Consider the following 19,430-nt stretch of genomic DNA (forward strand, 5'->3'; position numbering starts at 1 on the left):
ATAACAAATGTTCCTTTTGTTCCATAGAGATTATTTTTATACCCAAAATACCGACGTTTGTTTGTCGTGTTATGTTCAGAAATCCACAGGAAAGAGCTGTCACCACAATGCAGACGTATATTCCAAATAATATCTATAGTCCACAGAAACATGTCAAATGTTTTTTTATAATCAATCTTCAGGTAGTTTTTAAAATATATATTCAATAATATATCAGTGTGTAGCTTTTTCCATAACAGCGGGAGGAACAATGCCGGCTTTACTCAATTGCGCACAAACTCACTCTGAGAGCCCCCACCTCTCCACTTGCGCAATGTGATCCTTCACGCTCATTTTCCTAAATAAAAGCCTGAAACTATGTTGAAAGACTTTTGACACCTTAGGGAAGCCACAGAAAAATCTGGCTGATATCCCTTTAAATGGAGGATAGGCATGCATAGGAACACAGAGGTTTCAAAATAAGAGGCACTTCCTGATTGGATTTTCCTCAGGCTTTCACCTGCAATATCAGTTCTGTTGTACTCACAGACAATATTTTTACAGTTTTGGAAACTTTAGAGTGTTGTCTATCCTAATCTGACAATTATATGCATATTCTAGTTTCTGGGGCTGTGAAAAAGGCTGTTTCAAATGGGTACGTTTTTTAGCCAAAAAAGGAAATTCTGCCCCCTACACTCAACAAGTTAAGACATGTAGCTAGCTAGCTAGGTAAACAATGAACCTAGCTAGGTAAACAACGTCACGTAACGTTAGCTAACAAGCCAGCCAGCTAACAATAGCTAGTTAAACAACAATGAACATAGTGCCAAATCATGTTGTTTAAAGGGATATCATTTAAAGGGATATCAGCCAGATACATTTTTCTGTGGCTTCCCTAAGGTGTCACTGTATGAATATGCTGGGAGCTAACCAACCAGGTTCAATGTTAGCTAGCTAGGTAAACAATGAACTTAGCTAGGTAAACAATGAACCTAGCTAGGTAAACAACATGTAAGATCACACACGTCACGTAATGTTAGCTAACAAGCCAGCCAGCTAATGTTAGCTAGTTAAACAACAATGAATATAGTGCCAAATCATGTTGTTACTATCTTGCATGAATCTGCTCAACAATCTGCTGGGAGATAAACAACCATGTTCAATGTTAGCTAGCTAACATTAGGCTCAAACTAGCAAAGCCAACGGCTCTGGGATACGAATAATAACGCCATACTCGTAACGTTAGCTAGTGAGCCAGTCAGCTAAAGTTAGCTAGCTAGCTAACAGTACACTTTAACTTGGCACATTAATAAGGCACATGAAAGTTCACATGTTCCAGAAGGCATTTCTGCCAAAAAACGCATTTTGATGAAAACATATTTTTATTAAATGGCTCTCCTGTGAAGTTGTGACTTGCGACACACGCCTAGTTTCCTGAAATGGGTCACAATTGACAACAGACTTTCAACACGCTTATTGGGAAGGACACTCAACATGCACATCACTTACACAAATGACTGATGATTGGCTGAGATAAATTGATGATAAAAAGATTGTGGGGGGCTGTTTTGTTAGACTTCAGTGCAGCTTCTCCCATTATCTACTGCAGGAAAAACGTATGTGTTATGGTTTTACACCCCCTGCTATAATGTGGATAAAGAGTTACCTGTCTAACAGAACACAGAGGGTGTTCTTTAATGGAAGCCTCTACAACATAATCCTGGTAGAATCAGGAATTCCCCAGGGCAACTGTCTAGGCCTCTTACATGCTACTGGCTTTGAGTAAAGCCATTGTGTCTATGTATGCGGATGACTCAACACTATACAGGTCAGCTACTGCAGCTACTAAAATGACTGCAGAAGTCTGTAATAAAGTGCTACTCTGCCTTTTTAACAACACTATCAACAAGGCAGGTCCTACAGGCTCTAGTTTTGTCTCACCTGGACTACTGTTCAGTCATGTGGTCAGGTGACAAAGAGGGACTTAGAAAAATTGCAATTCACTCAAAACAGGGTAGCACGGCTGGTCCTTGGATACACACAGAGAGCAAACAATAAGATGCATGTCAATCTCTTCTGGCTCAAAGTGGAGGAGAGATTGTCTTCATCACTACATGTATTTGTGAGAGGTATTGATATTTTGAAAGCACCAAGCTGTCTGTTTAAACGACTAGCACACAGCTCAGACACCCAAGGAAAAACTTTTAGTCTTGAAATCTTTGGTTGTTTACTAATACTTTACTTAGCTAATCCAAGTTGATCATTTTAAAAGGCTAATTGATCAAATATGTTAGCACAGCTGAAAACTGCTGTCCTGATTAAAGAAGCAATAAACTTGGCCATCTTTAGACTAGTTGAGTATCTGGAGCATCAGCATTTGTGGGTTCGATTACAGGCTCAAAATGGCCAGAAAGTACTTTCTTCAGAAACTCATCAGTCTGTTCTTGTTCTGAGAAATGAAGGCTATTCCATGTGAGAAATTACCAAGAAACTGAAGATCTGGTAGAACCCTCTGAACATGTGACACAGTGTGTAACCAACCCATTATGAAGACTCCAGAACCCTCAGAACATGAAACAGTGTGTAATCTACCCATTATGAAGACTCCAGAACCCGTGACACAGTGTGTAATCAACCCATTATGAAGACTCCAGAACCCTCAGAACATGAAACAGTGTGTAATCTACCCATTATGAAGACTCCAGAACCCTCAGAACATGTGACACAGTGTGTAATCAACCCATTATGAAGACTCCAGGACCCTCAGAACGTGAAACAGTGTGTAAATAACTCATTATGAAGACTCCAGAACCCTCAGTGTGTTTCATAGTGACACAGTGTAATCATAATGAACCCCCTCTATGTAAATGCTGAAGCTGTCCTAGTTAGTTCTATTCTCTCTGTGTTGATGCAGTAAAGAGAAAACCCTGCAGCAGGATTAAAGACTTCACATTCAGTTTCCCCTAAAATACCAGCACCTTGTTTACCGCACACTCCTCTATCGCTCTCTTTCTCTAGCTCATTTCTCTCTTCTGCTCTCCTCTTTCCCACTCTCACTCTCTCATTTCTCTCTTCTGTCCTCCTCTTTCCCACTCTCTCTCTCTCTCTCTCTCTCTCTTTCTTTCTCTAGCTCATTTCTCACTTCTGTCCCCCTCTTTCCTCTTCTCCCTCTCCCTCCCTGTGTTACTGTGCGTGGGCGTGGAATACCTCTCTACCCCCCACCAGGCCCTGCACCAATCACAGAGCCTTGTTTCCACTGCATGGTGGAGAGTTGTGCTGGAGCACTGAGGTTGGGGCTGTTCCTCTTCCTCTCCTCCTCTCTCCTCTCCTCCCCTCCCCTCCTTTCCTATCATCGCCCTCCTCTCTCCTCTCCTCTCCTCTCCTCCTGTCCACTCCTCTTCCTCTCCTCTCCTCCCCTCCTGTCCACTCCTTTCCTCTCCTCCTCTCCTCCCTCTCCCCTTCCTCCCCTCCTCTCTCCTTCCTCGCCTCCTCTCTCCTCTCCTCTCCTCCCCTCCTGTCCACTCCTTTCCTCTCATCACCCTCCTCTCCTTCCTCCCCTCCTCTCCACTCCTTTCCCCTCATCACCCTCATCTCTCCTTCCTCCCCTCCTGTCCACTCCTTTCTTCTTCCTCTCCTCCTCTCTCCTCTCCTCCCCTCCTGTCCACTCCTTTCCTCTTCCTCTCCTCCTCCCTCCTCTCCTCCCCTCCTGTCCACTCCTTTCCCCTCATCACCCTCCTCTCTCCTTCCTCCCCTCCTGTCCACTCCTTTCCCCTCATCACCCTCATCTCTCCTTCCTCCCCTCCACTCCTTTCCTCTCATCGCCCTCCTCTCTCCTCTCCTCTCCTCTCCTCCCCTCCTGTCCACTCCTTTCCTCTTCCTCTCCTCCTCTCTCCTCTCCTTCCTCCCCTCCACTCCTTTCCTCTCCTCCCCTCCTCTCCTCTCTCTCCTCGCCTCCTCTCTCCTCTCCTCTCCCTCCTCTCCTCCTCTCTCCTCCCCTCCTGTCCACTCCTTTCCTCTCATCGCCCTCCTCTCTCCTTCCTCCCCTCCTCTCCACTCATTTCCTCTGATGGGTTCAGTTCTATAATTCATGACAGTCATAGTGTTAAGAGTGTATCTTCCTCCACTCAGTCCTTCTGTTTTAGAGAGAGAGAGAGAGAGAGTGTCCTGCATGGTCCAACCTCCAAACCTCTCTACTGGTCAGAAAGATTCTATGCCATCAAGAATCTGAAAACAAATCCAATTTTGATAAACTCCCATGAACTCTCTATTGGGTGAAATACCACAGTGTGGAATCACAGCAGCAAGATTTGTGACCTGTTGCCACAAGAAAAGGGCAACCAGTGAAGAACAAACACCATTGTAAATACAACCCATATTTATGTTTAAATGCAGAAAAGTGGTAATGAACTACAATGGCCAGAAACCATTGCACCTTTTCTTCCCAGCACCACACACAGAAGGCATGAGAGAGGAATGCAGCCTACACAACGCAGCGAGGAAACGAGACGGAGAGGGGTAGAGTTTGTGAGGAAGCTCTACTCGATTGATAGTAGTAAGTCTTGAAAGTATGACTTATCTACTTTGAAGAACTACTAAAACAGTGATTTGGTCAGACAGCTCTGCAGCGTGGGCAGCTGTAGCAACCCAATGATCATGGGACACCCTATCCGCTGGCCAAGGCAGGGGAGCTTGGCTCGTTGGGGAGCACAGAGAACTTTAGATGGTTGTCTGGTTACTGCCTGAGCAGAGATGAGATGATGACTTTATGAAATTAAATAATAAAGGCATCAAATTAAACAACACCTGGAATAGGTTATTCAAGTAAAGTGAATAAATGATGGTTAATTAGTGATGAGCAGCAATGGGCAGTCATCATAGGACTTTTATTCATTGCTTTATTATGTGTTGTTAGAGACAAATTAATGTTCTCACTGTCTCACTGAGACAGAGTGAAGAGGGGGTATCTCTGTCCCTCTGTCCCTCTGTCCCTTTGTCTCACTGAGACAGAGTGAAGAGGGGGTATCTCTGTCCCTCTGTCCCTTTGTCTCACTGTGACAGAGTGTCAGAACAGAGTGAAGAGGGGGTATCTCTGTCCCTTTGTCTCACTGAGACAGAGTGTCAGAACAGAGTGAAGAGGGGGTATCTCTGTCCCTTTGTCTCACTGTGACAGAGTGTCAGAACAGAGGAGTGAAGAGGGGGTATCTCTGTCCCTCTGTCCCTTTGTCTCACTGAGACAGAGTGTCAGAACAGAGTGAAGAGGGGGTATCTCTGTCCCTCTGTCCCTCTGTCCCTTTGTCTCACTGTGACAGAGTGTCAGAACAGAGTGAAGAGGGGGTATCTCTGTCCCTTTGTCTCACTGTGACAGAGTGTCAGAACAGAGTGAAGAGGGGGTATCTCTGTCCCTTTGTCTCACTGAGACAGAGTGTCAGAACAGAGTGAAGAGGGGGTATCTCTGTCCCTTTGTCTCACTGTGACAGAGTGTCAGAACAGAGTGAAGAGGGGGTATCTCTGTCCCTCTGTCCCTTTGTCTCACTGAGACAGAGTGTCAGAACAGAGTGAAGAGGGGGTATCTCTGTCCCTTTGTCTCACTGTGACAGAGTGTCAGAACAGAGTGAAGAGGGGGTATCTCTGTCCCTCTGTCCCTTTGTCTCACTGTGACAGAGTGTCAGAACAGAGTGAAGAGGGGGTATCTCTGTCCCTTTGTCTCACTGTGACAGAGTGTCAGAACAGAGTGAAGAGGGGGTATCTCTGTCCCTCTGTCCCTTTGTCTCACTGTGACAGAGTGTCAGAACAGAGTGAAGAGGGGGTATCTCTGTCCCTCTGTCCCTTTGTCTCACTGTGACAGAGTGTCAGAACAGAGTGAAGAGGGGGTATCTCTGTCCCTCTGTCCCTTTGTCTCACTGTGACAGAGTGTCAGAACAGAGTGAAGAGGGGGTATCTCTGTCCCTTTGTCTCACTGTGACAGAGTGTCAGAACAGAGTGAAGAGGGGGTATCTCTGTCCCTCTGTCTCACTGTGACAGAGTGTCAGAACAGAGTGAAGAGGGGGTATCTCTGTCCCTCTGTCCCTTTGTCTCACTGAGACAGAGTGTCAGAACAGAGGAGTGAAGAGGGGGTATCTCTGTCCCTTTGTCTCACTGTGACAGAGTGTCAGAACAGAGTGAAGAGGGGGTATCTCTGTCCCTTTGTCTCACTGTGACAGAGTGTCAGAACAGAGTGAAGAGGGGGTATCTCTGTCCCTCTGTCCCTTTGTCTCACTGTGACAGAGTGTCAGAACAGAGTGAAGAGGGGGTATCTCTGTCCCTTTGTCTCACTGTGACAGAGTGTCAGAACAGAGGAGTGAAGAGGGGGTATCTCTGTCCCTCTGTCTCACTGTGACAGAGTGTCAGAACAGAGTGAAGAGGGGGTATCTCTGTCCCTCTGTCCCTTTGTCTCACTGTGACAGAGTGTCAGAACAGAGTGAAGAGGGGGTATCTCTGTCCCTCTGTCCCTTTGTCTCACTGTGACAGAGTGTCAGAACAGAGTGAAGAGGGGGTATCTCTGTCCCTTTGTCTCACTGTGACAGAGTGTCAGAACAGAGTGAAGAGGGGGTATCTCTGTCCCTCTGTCCCTTTGTCTCACTGTGACAGAGTGTCAGAACAGAGTGAAGAGGGGGTATCTCTGTCTCTCTGTCCCTTTGTCTCATTGAGACAGAGTGTCAGAACAGAGTGAAGAGGGGGTATCTCTGTCCCTTTGTCCCTTTGTCTCACTGTGACAGAGTGTCAGAACAGAGTGAAGAGGGGGTATCTCTGTCCCTCTGTCCCTTTGTCTCACTGTGACAGAGTGTCAGAACAGAGTGAAGAGGGGGTATCTCTGTCCCTTTGTCTCACTGTGACAGAGTGTCAGAACAGAGTGAAGAGGGGGTATCTCTGTCCCTTTGTCTCACTGAGACAGAGTGTCAGAACAGAGTGAAGAGGGGGTATCTCTGTCCCTTTGTCTCACTGAGACAGAGTGTCAGAACAGAGTGAAGAGGGGGTATCTCTGTCCCTCTGTCCCTTTGTCTCACTGAGACAGAGTGTCAGAACAGAGTGAAGAGGGGGTATCTCTGTCCCTTTGTCTCACTGTGACAGAGTGTCAGAACAGAGTGAAGAGGGGGTATCTCTGTCCCTCTGTCCCTTTGTCTCACTGTGACAGAGTGTCAGAACAGAGGAGTGAAGAGGGGGTATCTCTGTCCCTCTGTCCCTTTGTCTCACTGTGACAGAGTGTCAGAACAGAGTGAAGAGGGGGTATCTCTGTCCCTCTGTCCCTTTGTCTCACTGAGACAGAGTGTCAGAGCAGAGTGAAGAGGGGGTATCTCTGTCCCTCTGTCCCTTTGTCTCACTGTGACAGAGTGTCAGAACAGAGTGAAGAGGGGGTATCTCTGTCCCTCTGTCCCTTTGTCTCACTGTGACAGAGTGTCAGAACAGAGTGAAGAGGGGGTATCTCTGTCCCTCTGTCCCTTTGTCTCACTGAGACAGAGTGTCAGAACAGAGTGAAGAGGGGGTATCTCTGTCCCTTTGTCTCACTGTGACAGAGTGTCAGAACAGAGTGAAGAGGGGGTATCTCTGCCCTCTGTCCCTTTGTCTCACTGTGACAGAGTGTCAGAACAGAGTGAAGAGGGGGTATCTCTGTCCCTCTGTCCCTTTGTCTCACTGTGACAGAGTGTCAGAACAGAGTGAAGAGGGGGTATCTCTGTCCCTCTGTCCCCTTGTCTCACTGAGACAGAGTGTCAGAACAGAGGAGTGAAGAGGGGGTATCTCTGTCCCTCTGTCCCTTTGTCTCACTGTGACAGAGTGTCAGAACAGAGTGAAGAGGGGGTATCTCTGTCCCTTTGTCCCTTTGTCTCACTGTGACAGAGTGTCAGAACAGAGTGAAGAGGGGGTATCTCTGTCCCTTTGTCTCACTGAGACAGAGTGTCAGAACAGAGTGAAGAGGGGGTATCTCTGTCCCTTTGTCCCTTTGTCTCACTGTGACAGAGTGTCAGAACAGAGTGAAGAGGGGGTATCTCTGTCCCTTTGTCCCTTTGTCTCACTGTGACAGAGTGTCAGAACAGAGTGAAGAGGGGGTATCTCTGTCCCTTTGTCTCACTGAGACAGAGTGTCAGAACAGAGTGAAGAGGGGGTATCTCTGTCCCTTTGTCTCACTGAGACAGAGTGTCAGAACAGAGTGAAGAGGGGGTATCTCTGTCCCTCTGTCCCTTTGTCTCACTGAGACAGAGTGTCAGAACAGAGTGAAGAGGGGGTATCTCTGTCTCTCTGTCCCTTTGTCTCACTGAGACAGAGTGTCAGAACAGAGGAGTGAAGAGGGGGTATCTCTGTCCCTTTGTCCCTTTGTCTCACTGAGACAGAGTGTCAGAACAGAGGAGTGAAGAGGGGGTATCTCTGTCCCTTTGTCTCACTGAGACAGAGTGTCAGAACAGAGGAGTGAAGAGGGGGTATCTCTGTCCCTTTGTCTCACTGAGACAGAGAGTCAGAACAGAGGAGTGAAGAGGGTGTATCTCTGTCCCTTTGTCTCACTGAGACAGAGTGTCAGAACAGAGGAGTGAAGAGGGGGTATCTCTGTCCCTTTGTCTCACTGTTCCACATGACACAACTGCACTTCTACATACATGGTTGCTCTAGGGTAAGATTTCCCATACTGCACTTCTACATACATGGTTGTTCTAGGGTAAGATTCCACAGTCACAGATCACTCATATCTAAACCAATACAGGTGGTCAGCACCACAGTCACAGATCACTCATATCTAAACCAATACAGGTGGTCAGCACCACAGTCACAGATCACTCATATCTAAACCAATACAGGTGGTCAGCACCACAGTCACAGATCACTCATATCTAAACCAATACAGTCAGTCAGCACCACAGTCACAGATCACTCATATCTAAACCAATACAGTCGGTCAGCACCATAGTCACAGATCACTCATATCTAAACCAATACAGTCGGTCAGTTACAAGTGACAGTGCAGACTGGCCTACAATCAATACAATCAGCAGCATTTGTCTTTGACCACTCCACCACTAACCTAACGTAGCAGGTGTAAAATACCGTAAACTAGAGCACATTCTGGTCTGGAAGAGAAGAAACAACACTGCTGGGGAGTAAATGTGGAGGAGGAGATGGAGTGTCAACTTGTTAACGTCCAAAAGCTGAAGTCACGTTACAGACTCTCTCTTTCATTTCCCCTGAAAACAGGAACATTAGTTTGTTGACGACCCTGCTGAGGACTCTGACACTGCAGGCTTCGTCTCCTTCATTCTCTCCCTCACATCCCTCAGCCAAGCCAGCTACACTGCTTCCTGCTGGCATGGTGTCTAGTGACCCTGGACTGATGGTAGAGACCCATTACTGATGGTAGTGACACATTACTGATGGTAGAGACCCGTTACTGAGGGTAGTGACCCATTACTGATGGTAGAGACACATTACTGATGGTAGAGACACATTACTGATGGTAGAGACCCTGGACTGATGGTAGAGACCCATTACTGATGGTAGTGACCCTGGACTGATGGTAGAGACCCATTACTGATGGTAGAGACCCATTACTGATGGTAGAGACCCATTACTGATGGTAGTGACCCCGGACTGATGGTAGAGACCCATTACTGATGGTAGTGACCCTGGACTGATGAGGGTCGGTCAACACCCCTTCCTAACCCCCCACACCCCACGGGAGCGCCCCACCCTCTCTGACATGGGACCACCACCCTCTCTGACACGGGACCACCACCCTCTCTGACACGGGACCACCACCCCTCCCTCTCTGACACGGGACCACCACCCTCTCTGACACGGGACCACCACCCTCTCTGACACGGGACCACCACCCTCTCTGACACAGGACCACCACCCCTCCCTCTCTGACACGGGACCACCTCCCTCTCTGACACGGGACCACCACCCTCTCTGACACGGGACCACCACCCCTCCCTCTCTGACACAGGACCACAACCCCTCCCTCTCTGACACGGGACCACCTCCCTCTCTGACACGGGACCACCACCCTCTCTGACACGGGACCACCTCCCTCTCTGACACGGGACCACCACCCTCTGACACGGGACCACCTCCCTCTCTGACACGGGACCACCACCCTCTCTGACACGGGACCACCTCCCTCTCTGACACGGGACCACCTCCCCTCCCTCTCTGACACGGGACCACCACCCCTCCCTCTCTGACACGGGACCACCTCCCTCTCTGACACGGGACCACCACCCCTTCCTCTCTGACACGGGACCACCTCCCACTCTGACACGGGACCACCACCCTTCCCTCTCTGACACGGGACCACCTCCCTCTCTGACACGGGACCACCACCCCTCCCTCTCTGACACGGGACCACCTCCCTCTCTGACACGGGACCACCACCCTCTCTGACACGGGACCACCACCCCTCCCTCTCTGACACGGGACCACCTCCCTCTCTGACATGGGACCACCACCCTCTCTGACACAGGACCACCACCCTCTCTGACACGGGACCACTACCCCTCCCTCTCTGACATGGGACCACCACCCCTCCCTCTCTGACACGGGACCACCACCCCTCCCTCTCTGACACGGGACCACCACCCCTCCCTCTCTGACATGGGATCACCACCCATCCCTCTCTGACACGGGACCACCACCCTCTCTGACACGGGACCACCACCCCTCCCTCTCTGACACGGGACCACCACCCCTCCCTCTCTGACACGGGACCACCACCCTCTCTGACACGGGACCACCACCCTCTCTGACACGGGACCACCACCCTCTCTGACACGGGACCACCACCCCTCCCTCTCTGACACGGGACCACCTCCCTCTCTGACACGGGACCACCTCCCTCTCTGACACGGGACCACCACCCTCTCTGACACAGGACCACCACCCTCTCTGACACGGGACCACCACCCCTCCCTCTCTGACACGGGACCACCACCCCTCCCTCTCTGACACGGGACCACCACCCCTCCCTCTCTGACACGGGACCACCACCCCTCCCTCTCTGACACGGGACCACCACCCATCCCTCTCTGACACGGGACCACCACCCTCTCTGACACGGGACCACCACCCCTCCCTCTCTGACACGGGACCACCACCCCTCCCTCTCTGACACGGGACCACCACCCTCTCTGACACGGGACCACCTCCCTCTCTGACACGGGACCACCACCCTCTGACACGGGACCACCTCCCTCTCTGACACGGGACCACCACCCTCTCTGACACGGGACCACCACCCCTCCCTCTCTGACACGGGACCACCACCCTCTGACACGGGACCACCACCCTCTCTGACACGGGACCACCACCCTCTGACACGGGACCACCACCCTCTGACACGGGACCACCACCCTCTGACACGGGACCACCACCCCTCCCCTTCACTCCACATGCAGACAGATTAGATATGTGTGGGAAAGCTGTTTTGACAGAGCCCGACTAGGAATCCTATAGGACCATGACCAAACCAATCTCCATTGGTCATGGTTCTGGTGACGTCATTATGGTTTTGGCTGTCAGATGAAAGGGAAGGTAACCGTGGTGGAATAAACAGGGCTAAGAGGAGGGAGGGAGGACAGAGACTCAGCACAGACAGAAGAAGAACACAGGACCATGCTGGGAATGTTGCTGAATAGCCAATAGGTCGACTGTCTGTTATCATCTCCTGTAATGGAAAATCCCATTCAGTACAGAGCAGAACGTTCCACAGAAGGGAAGGTACATCTGACATACAGTATCTGAACTGTAACAACAATATGAAATGTGTTTCTACATTCCACCAGAGAACTGATCCACATAGACTCTGAACCAGTCCAGAGAAACAACGGTAGGAAGACGCTGATCTGTAGCTTCAGCTTCAGGAACAGCAAAGCAACAAAGAGTCTGTTTACACCACACACTAGCTATATGACAAAGAGGAAATTACAATGTGAACATGAAGAAGAACACAGACATGGAACACCCTGGAGGTAGAAGAACACAGACGTGGAACACCCTGGAGTTAGAAGAAGACACTATGTCTTGTGCCGTACCCACCAGCCCTGTTTAACTCTCTCTCCTGTTAGTTAGCCTGCAGGCTGCAGACATGCCTGCGCTACTGTATTACTGGCAGAGAGCCAAGTCTATATTACTAACCAGCATTACTGCAGTCCATCCACCACACTACAACACAGCACAGCACCACGCTAAACCTTTTGATAAACAGGTGAGGATTCCTCAGGCTGATACCACGGAAACAAGCAGCACCATGCCACACGGAGCAACAGAGAGGCTGAGAGAAGCTGAAAGAGGCTGAGAGACCACAGTCCCCTCTACTGTCCCATGTCTCTCTTCACCTGCTAACTCTGTCCTAATGGCCTATGTCTCTCTACCCCCGTGTCTCTCCTCCTCCCCTGTGTCTCTCCTCCTCCCCTGTGTCTCTCCTCCTCCCCTGTGCCTCTCCTCCTCCCCTGTCTCTCCTCCTCCCCCATGTCTCTCCTCCTCCCCTGTGTCACTCCTCCTCCCCTGTGCCTCTCCTCTTCCTCTGTGTCTCTCCTCCTCCCCTGTGCCTCTCCTCTTCCCCTGTGCCTCTCCTCCTCCCCTGTGCCTCTCCTCCTCCCCCATGTCTCTCCTCCTCCCCTGTGTCACTCCTCCTCCCCCGGGTCTCTTCTCCTCCCCTGTCTCTCTCCTCCTCCCCTGTGCCTCTCCTCTTCCTCTGTGTCTCTCCTCCTCCCCTGTGCCTCTCCTCCTCCCCTGTCTCTCTCCTCCTCCCCTGTCTCTCCTCTTCCTCTGTGTCTCTCCTCCCCTGTCTCTCCTCCTCCCCCGTGTCTCTTCTCCTCCCCTGTGCCTCTCCTCCTCCCCTGTGCCTCTCCTCCTCCCCTGTGCCTCTCCTCCTCCCTTGTCTCTCCTCCTCTCCTGTCTCTCCTTCTCCTCTGTGCCTCTCCTCTCCCCCTGTGTCTCTCCTCTTCCTCTGTGTTTCTGCTCCTCCCCTGTCTCTCCTCCTCCCCCGTGTCTCTCCTCCTCCCGTCTCTCCTCCTCCCCCATGTCTCTCCTCTCCCCCCATGTCTCTCCTCTCCCCCTGTGTCTCTCCTCCTCCCCCGTGTCTCTCCTCCTCCCCTGTCTCTCCTCCTCCCCTGTGTCTCTCCTCTCCCCCTGTGTCTCTCCTCTTCCTCTGTGTTTCTGCTCCTCCCCTGTCTCTCCTCCTCCCCCGTGTCTCTTCTTCTCCCCCGTGTCTCTTCTCCTCCCCCGTGTCTCTTCTCCTCCCCTGTGCCTCTCCTCCTCCCCTGTGCCTCTCCTCCTCCCTTGTGCCTCTCCTCCTCCCCCGTGTCTCTTCTCCTCTCCCCTGTCTCTCCTCCTCCTCCCCTGTCTCTCCTCCTCCCCTGTGCCTCTCCTCCTCCCCTGTGCCTCTCCTCCTCCCTTGTGCCTCTCCTCATCCCCGTGCTTCTCCCCCGTGCCTGTCCCACTCCCCACTAAGAGCCCACCCACACGGTGTGGTGTGAAGCTGCCGAGCTCTGTGGAGGAAAGGAACCAGGACAAAGGAATGAGAGCACCGGGAGACACTGAGCTTAACTCAGCCCCTCCTCCTCCTCTCCCCCTCTCCTCCTCTTCCTCTCTCTGTCCTCTCCTCTCCTTCTCCTGTACCTTTTTCTTCAGTTGCCGTTGGGCTTGTCTGATCTTCCTCTTCTTAAGCTTCTCGTCCTCAACAGAGGTGTCCACAATCGCTCTCTTCTTGATCTGAGATGCAGCCTGAGCCATGGTGCTGGGGAGCTGCGATGGAGCTGGCTGATATCCTTATAGAGCAGGATAGCAGGAGGAAGTCCTACCAGGTTGGAAACAGCTCCTCTCTGTAGTATAGTATCCTACCAGGTTGGAAACAGCTCCTCTCTGTAGTATAGTATCCTACCAGGTCTGGAAACAGCTCCTCTCTGTAGTATAGTATCCTACCAGGTCTGGAAACAGCTCCTCTCTGTAGTATAGTATCCTACCAGGTCTGGAAACAGCTCCTCTCTGTAGTATAGTATCCTATCAGGTCTGGAAACAGCTCCTCTCTGTAGTATAGTATCCTACCAGGTCTGGAAACAGCTCCTCTCTGTAGTATCAGGGAGGAGGGCTGGGTGGTGATGGTGTGATGATGATGCTCTCTCTCAGGACAGCAGCAGAGGTAGTAACGTTAGCTAGCTAGCTAGGTAGCAGGGAAAATAAAACAGACCAAGCTGCTCCTCCCTGAGTGGTGTGATCCAGTGTTGTAGTATCCAGGAGGAAGATGGAGTCTGGCAGCAGACAGACGGCCAGGACGGATCCGTCTCTAGAGAAACAGAACCAGCTCTCTCTCTCCTCTCGCTTGCTGACGTCTTCATGTGGCTCGTGGCCCTACCTGAACCACTACCCATCACATTCCCTTCTCCCAACACAGCATCCCTCAGACAGGACAGGCAATGTAATGAGAGGAAGGAAAGTAGGTAGGGCAGCGAGAGATTGAGTAGGAAGGAGAGAGAGAGAGAGAGAGAGAGAGAGAGAGAGAGAGATCGAGTAAGAAGGAGAGAGAGAGAGAGGCAGCTGAGACTGGGAGGCAGTGTTACACCACCAACTGGAAGTGCCTGAGTGAAAGGGAGGAGAGGAGAGGGAAGGAGAGGAGAGGAGGAGGGGAGGAGTGGGGAGGGGAGGGAAGGAGAAGAGGAGGGGAGGGAAGGAGAGGAGAGGAGAGGGGAGGGGAGGAGAGGGAAGGAGAGGAGAGGAGGAGGGGAGGAGAGGGGGGGAAGGAGAGGAGGAGGGGAGGGAAGGAGAGGGGAGGAGAGGGAAGGAGAGGAGGAGGGGAGGAGAGGGGAGGGAAGGAGAGGGGAGGGAAGGAGAGGAGGAGGGGAGGAGAGGGAAGTGAAGGAGAGGAGAGGGAAGGGGAGGAAGGGATAGGTAGATTACTGGTTCTACAGACAGAGGAGGGGGATAGGTAGATTACTGGTTCTACAGACAGGTACAGAGGAGGGGGATAGATAGATTACTGGTTCTACAGACAGGTACAGAGGAGGGGGATAGGTAGATTACTGGTTCTACAGACAGGTACAGAGGAGGGGGATAGGTAGATTACTGGTTCTACAGACAGGGGAGGGGGATAGGTAGATTACTGGTTCTACAGACAGAGGAGGGGGATAGATAGATTACTGGTTCTACAAACAGGGACAGAGGAGGGGATAGGTAGATTACTGGTTCTACAGACAGGGACAGAGGAGGGGGATAGGTAGATTACTGGTTCTACAGACAGGTACAGAGGAGGGGATAGGTAGATTACTGGTTCTACAGACAGGGACAGAGGAGGGGATAGGTAGATTACTGGTTCTACAGACAGGTACAGAGGAGGGGGATAGGTAGATTACTGGTTCTACAGACAGGGACAGAGGAGGGGATAGGTAGATTACTGGTTCTACAGACAGGTATGGAGGAGGGGGATAGGTAGATTACTGGTTCTACAGACAGGTACAGAGGAGGGGATAGATAGATTACTGGTTCTACAGACAGGGACAGAGGAGGGGGATAGGTAGATTACTGGTTCTACAGACAGGGACAGAGGAGGGGGTAGGTAGATTACTGGTTCTACAGACAGGGACAGAGGAGGGGGATAGGTAGATTACTGGTTCTCCAGACAGAGACAGAGGAGGGGGATAGGTAGTTTACTGGTTCTACAGACAGAGGAGGGGGATAGGTAGATTACTGGTTCTACAGACAGAGGAGGGGGATAGGTAGATTACTGGTTCTACAGACAGAGGAGGGGGATAGGTAGATTACTGGTTCTCCAGACAGAGACAGAGGAGGGGGATAGGTAGTTTACTGGTTCTACAGACAGAGAAGGGGGATAGGTATATTACTGGTTCTACAGACAGGGACAGAGGAGGGGGATAGGTAGATTACTGGTTCTACAGACAGAGGAGGGGGATAGGTAGATTAATGGTTCTACAGACAGGTACGGAGGAGGGGGATAGGTAGATTACTGGTTCTACAGACAGGTACGGAGGAGGGGGATAGGTAGATTACTGGTTCTACAGACAGAGGAGGGGGAAAGGTAGATTAATGGTTCTACAGACAGGGACAGAGGAGGGGGATAGGTAGATTACTGGTTCTCAACAATGTATTGTTGTCATCCTCAGCCATCACATGCAGTGCTGTACGTATTCTCTATGGGCCCTGGTAGAGACAGAGGCTGAGACGGAGAGACTGAGAGAGTGAGGAAGGGACTGCAGTGGTTGAATATTTAATGATGAGGAGGAGGCGGGGCTGAGGCTCTCTCACGGGCTGTGCCATGTCTAAAAGGACCAGGAGGAGGCTGTGATTGGCTGGAAACATAGAGAACGAGGCTGTCATTGGCTACCTGGCTGGGATGTAACTGTGAGTGGGGTAGAGTTGGAGGAGAAGTGGCAGCACCAGATGGTTTCTACACAGTAAGACAGACAGTGAGTCAGTCACATTACAGATCCTACTGTTGTCACTAGACAGTATCTACATTTACACAGCTTCATACCGTTCCTTTACCAGAGACCTGCAGGAGTATACAGTATTACAGACAGTGAGACAGTACATTACAGATCCTACTGTTGTCACTAGACAGTATCTACATTTACACAGCGTGAATTCTAAATAGCGGACACTAGCTAAATGCTAACAGGCGCAAGGCAACATACAGTGCCTTGCGAAAGTATTCGGCCCCCTTGAACTTTGCGACCTTTTGACACATTTCAGGCTTCAAACATAAAGATATAAAACTGTATTTTTTTGGGAAGAATCAACAACAAGTGGGACACAATCATGAAGTGGAACGACATTTATTGGATATTTCAAACTTTTTTAACAAATCAAAAACTTAAAAATTGGGCGTGCAAAATTATTCAGCCCCTTTACTTCCAGTGCAGCAAACTCTCTCCAGAAGTACAGTGAGGATCTCTGAATGATCCAATGGTGACCTAAATGACTAATGATGATAAATACAATCCACCTGTGTGTAATCAAGTCTCCGTATAAATGCACCTGCACTGTGATAGTCTCAGAGGTCCGTTAAAAGCGCAGAGAGCATCATGAAGAACAAGGAACACACCAGGCAGGTCCGAGTTACTGTTGTGAAGAAGTTTAAAGCCGGATTTGGATACAAAAAGATTTCCCAAGCATCCCAAGGAGCACTGTGCAAGCGATAATATTGAAATGGAAGGAGTATCAGACCACTGCAAATCTACCAAGACCTGGCCGTCCCTCTAAACTTTCAGCTCATACAAAGAGAAGACTGATCAGAGATGCAGCCAAGAGGCCCATGATCACTCTGGATGAACTGCAGAGATCTACAGCTGAGGTGGGAGACTGTCCATAGGACAACAATCAGTCGTATATTGCACAAATCTGGCCTTTTTTAACAAATCAAAAACTGAAAAATTGGGCGTGCAAAATTATTCAGCCCCCTTAAGTTAATACTTTGTAGCGCCACCTTTTGCTGCGATTACAGCTGTAAGCCATTTCTTAAAGATATCCATAAAAAGTGTCGTTTAAAGTTTGCCACAAGCCACCTGGGAGACACACACACCAAACATGTGGAAGAAGGTGCTCTGGTCAGATGAAACCAAAATTGAACTTTTTGGCAATGCTTTTCTTCAGCAGGGACAGGGAAGATGGTTAAAATTGATGGGAAGATGGATGGAGCCAAATACAGGACCGTTCTGGAAGAAAACCTGATGGAGTCTGCAAAAGACCTGAGACTGGGACGGAGATTTGTCTTCCAACAAGACAATGATCCAAAACATAAAGCAAAATCTACAATGGAATGGTTCAAAAATAAACATATCCAGGTGTTAGAATGGCCAAGTCAAAGTCCAGACCTGAATCCAATTGAGAATCTGTGGAAAGAACTGAAAACTGCTGTTCACAAATGCTCTCCATCCAACCTCACTGAGCTCGAGCTGTTTTGCAAGGAGGAATGGGAAAAAAATTCAGTCTCTCGATGTGCAAAACTGATAGAGACATACCCCAAGCGACTTACAGCTGTAATCGCAGCAAAAGGTGGCGCTACAAAGAATTAACTTAAGGGGGCTGAATAATTTTGCACGCCCAATTTTTCAGTTTTTGATTTATTAAAAAAGTTTGAAATATCCAATAAATGTCGTTCCACTTCATGATTGTGTCCCACTTGTTGTTGATTCTTCACAAAAAAATACAGTTTAATATCTTTATGTTTGAAGCCTGAAATGTGGCAAAAGGTCGCAAAGTTCAAGGGGGCCGAATACTTTCGCAAGGCACTGTAAATGAATTGCAAGGACAGACAGAGTCAATACATATTAGAATCACATTTGGCAGTGATTACAGCTGTGAGTCTTTCTGGGTAAGTTTCTAAGAGTGATTACAGCTGTGAGTCTTTCTGGGTAAGTCTCTAAGAGTGATTACAGCTGTGAGTCTTTCGGGGTAAGTCTCTAAGAGTGATTATAGCTGTGAGTCTTTCTGGGTAAGTCTCTAAGAGTGATTATAGCTGTGAGTCTTTCGGGGTAAGTCTCTAAGAGTGATTATAGCTGTGAGTCTTTCGGGGTAAGTCTCTAAGAGTGATTACAGCTGTGAATCTTTCTAGGTAAGTCTCTAGGAGTGATTACAGCTGTGAGTCTTTCTGGGTAAGTCTCCAAGAGTGATTATAGCTGTGAGTCTTTCTGGGTAAGTCTCTAAGAGTGATTACAGCTGTGAATCTTTCTAGGTAAGTCTCTAGGAGTGATTACAGCTGTGAGTCTTTCTGGGTAAGTCTCTAGGAGTGATTACAGCTGTGAGTCTTTCTGGGTAAGTCTCTAGGAGTGATTACAGCTGTGAGTCTTTCTGGGTAAGTCTCTAAGAGTGATTATAGCTGTGAGTCTTTCTGGGTAAGTCTCTAAGAGTGATTATAGCTGTGAGTCTTTCTGGGTAAGTCTCTAAGAGTGATTATAGCTGTGAGTCTTTCTGGGTAAGTCTCTAAGAGTGATTATAGCTGTGAGTCTTTCTGGGTAAGTCTCTAAGAGTGATTACAGCTGTGAATCTTTCTAGGTAAGTCTCTAGGAGTGATTACAGCTGTGAGTCTTTCTGGGTAAGTCTCTAGGAGTGATTACAGCTGTGAGTCTTTCTGGGTAGGTCTCTAAGAGTGATTATAGCTGTGAGTCTTTCTGGGTAAGTCTCTAAGAGTGATTATAGCTGTGAGTCTTTCTGGGTAAGTCTCTAGGAGTGATTACAGCTGTGAGTCTTTCTGGGTAAGTCTCTAGGAGTGATTATAGCTGTGAGTCTTTCTGGGTAAGTCTCTAAGAGCTTTGCACACCTGGATTGTACAATATTTGCTTATTATTATTTTAAAAATTCTTCAAGCTCTGTCAAATTGGTTGTTGTTTTTTGCAAGACAGCCATTTTCAAGTCTTACCATAGATTTTCAAGCAGATTTAAGTCAAAACTGTAACTCTGCCTCTGAGGAACATTCACTGTCT

The 19,430-nt window shown here is 49.4% G+C and overlaps 1 protein-coding gene across 1 annotated transcript in view; it reads right to left on the reverse strand.

Annotated features, from left to right (window-relative positions):
• Window positions 1–14,555, reverse strand: part of LOC109879649 (ankyrin-3) — a 90,905-nt gene extending 76,350 nt beyond the window's left edge. The window contains exon 1 of the mRNA XM_031813065.1: window positions 13,618–14,555. Within this exon, the coding sequence (XP_031668925.1) occupies window positions 13,618–13,731 (114 nt within the window). The 5' untranslated portion in view covers window positions 13,732–14,555. The remainder of the gene's footprint in view (window positions 1–13,617) is intronic.
• Window positions 14,556–19,430: the final 4,875 nt, after the last annotated feature.

This window comes from Oncorhynchus kisutch, unplaced genomic scaffold, assembly GCF_002021735.2.
Source record: "Oncorhynchus kisutch isolate 150728-3 unplaced genomic scaffold, Okis_V2 Okis04b-Okis11a_hom, whole genome shotgun sequence".
NCBI classification, from domain to species: domain Eukaryota; kingdom Metazoa; phylum Chordata; class Actinopteri; order Salmoniformes; family Salmonidae; genus Oncorhynchus; species Oncorhynchus kisutch.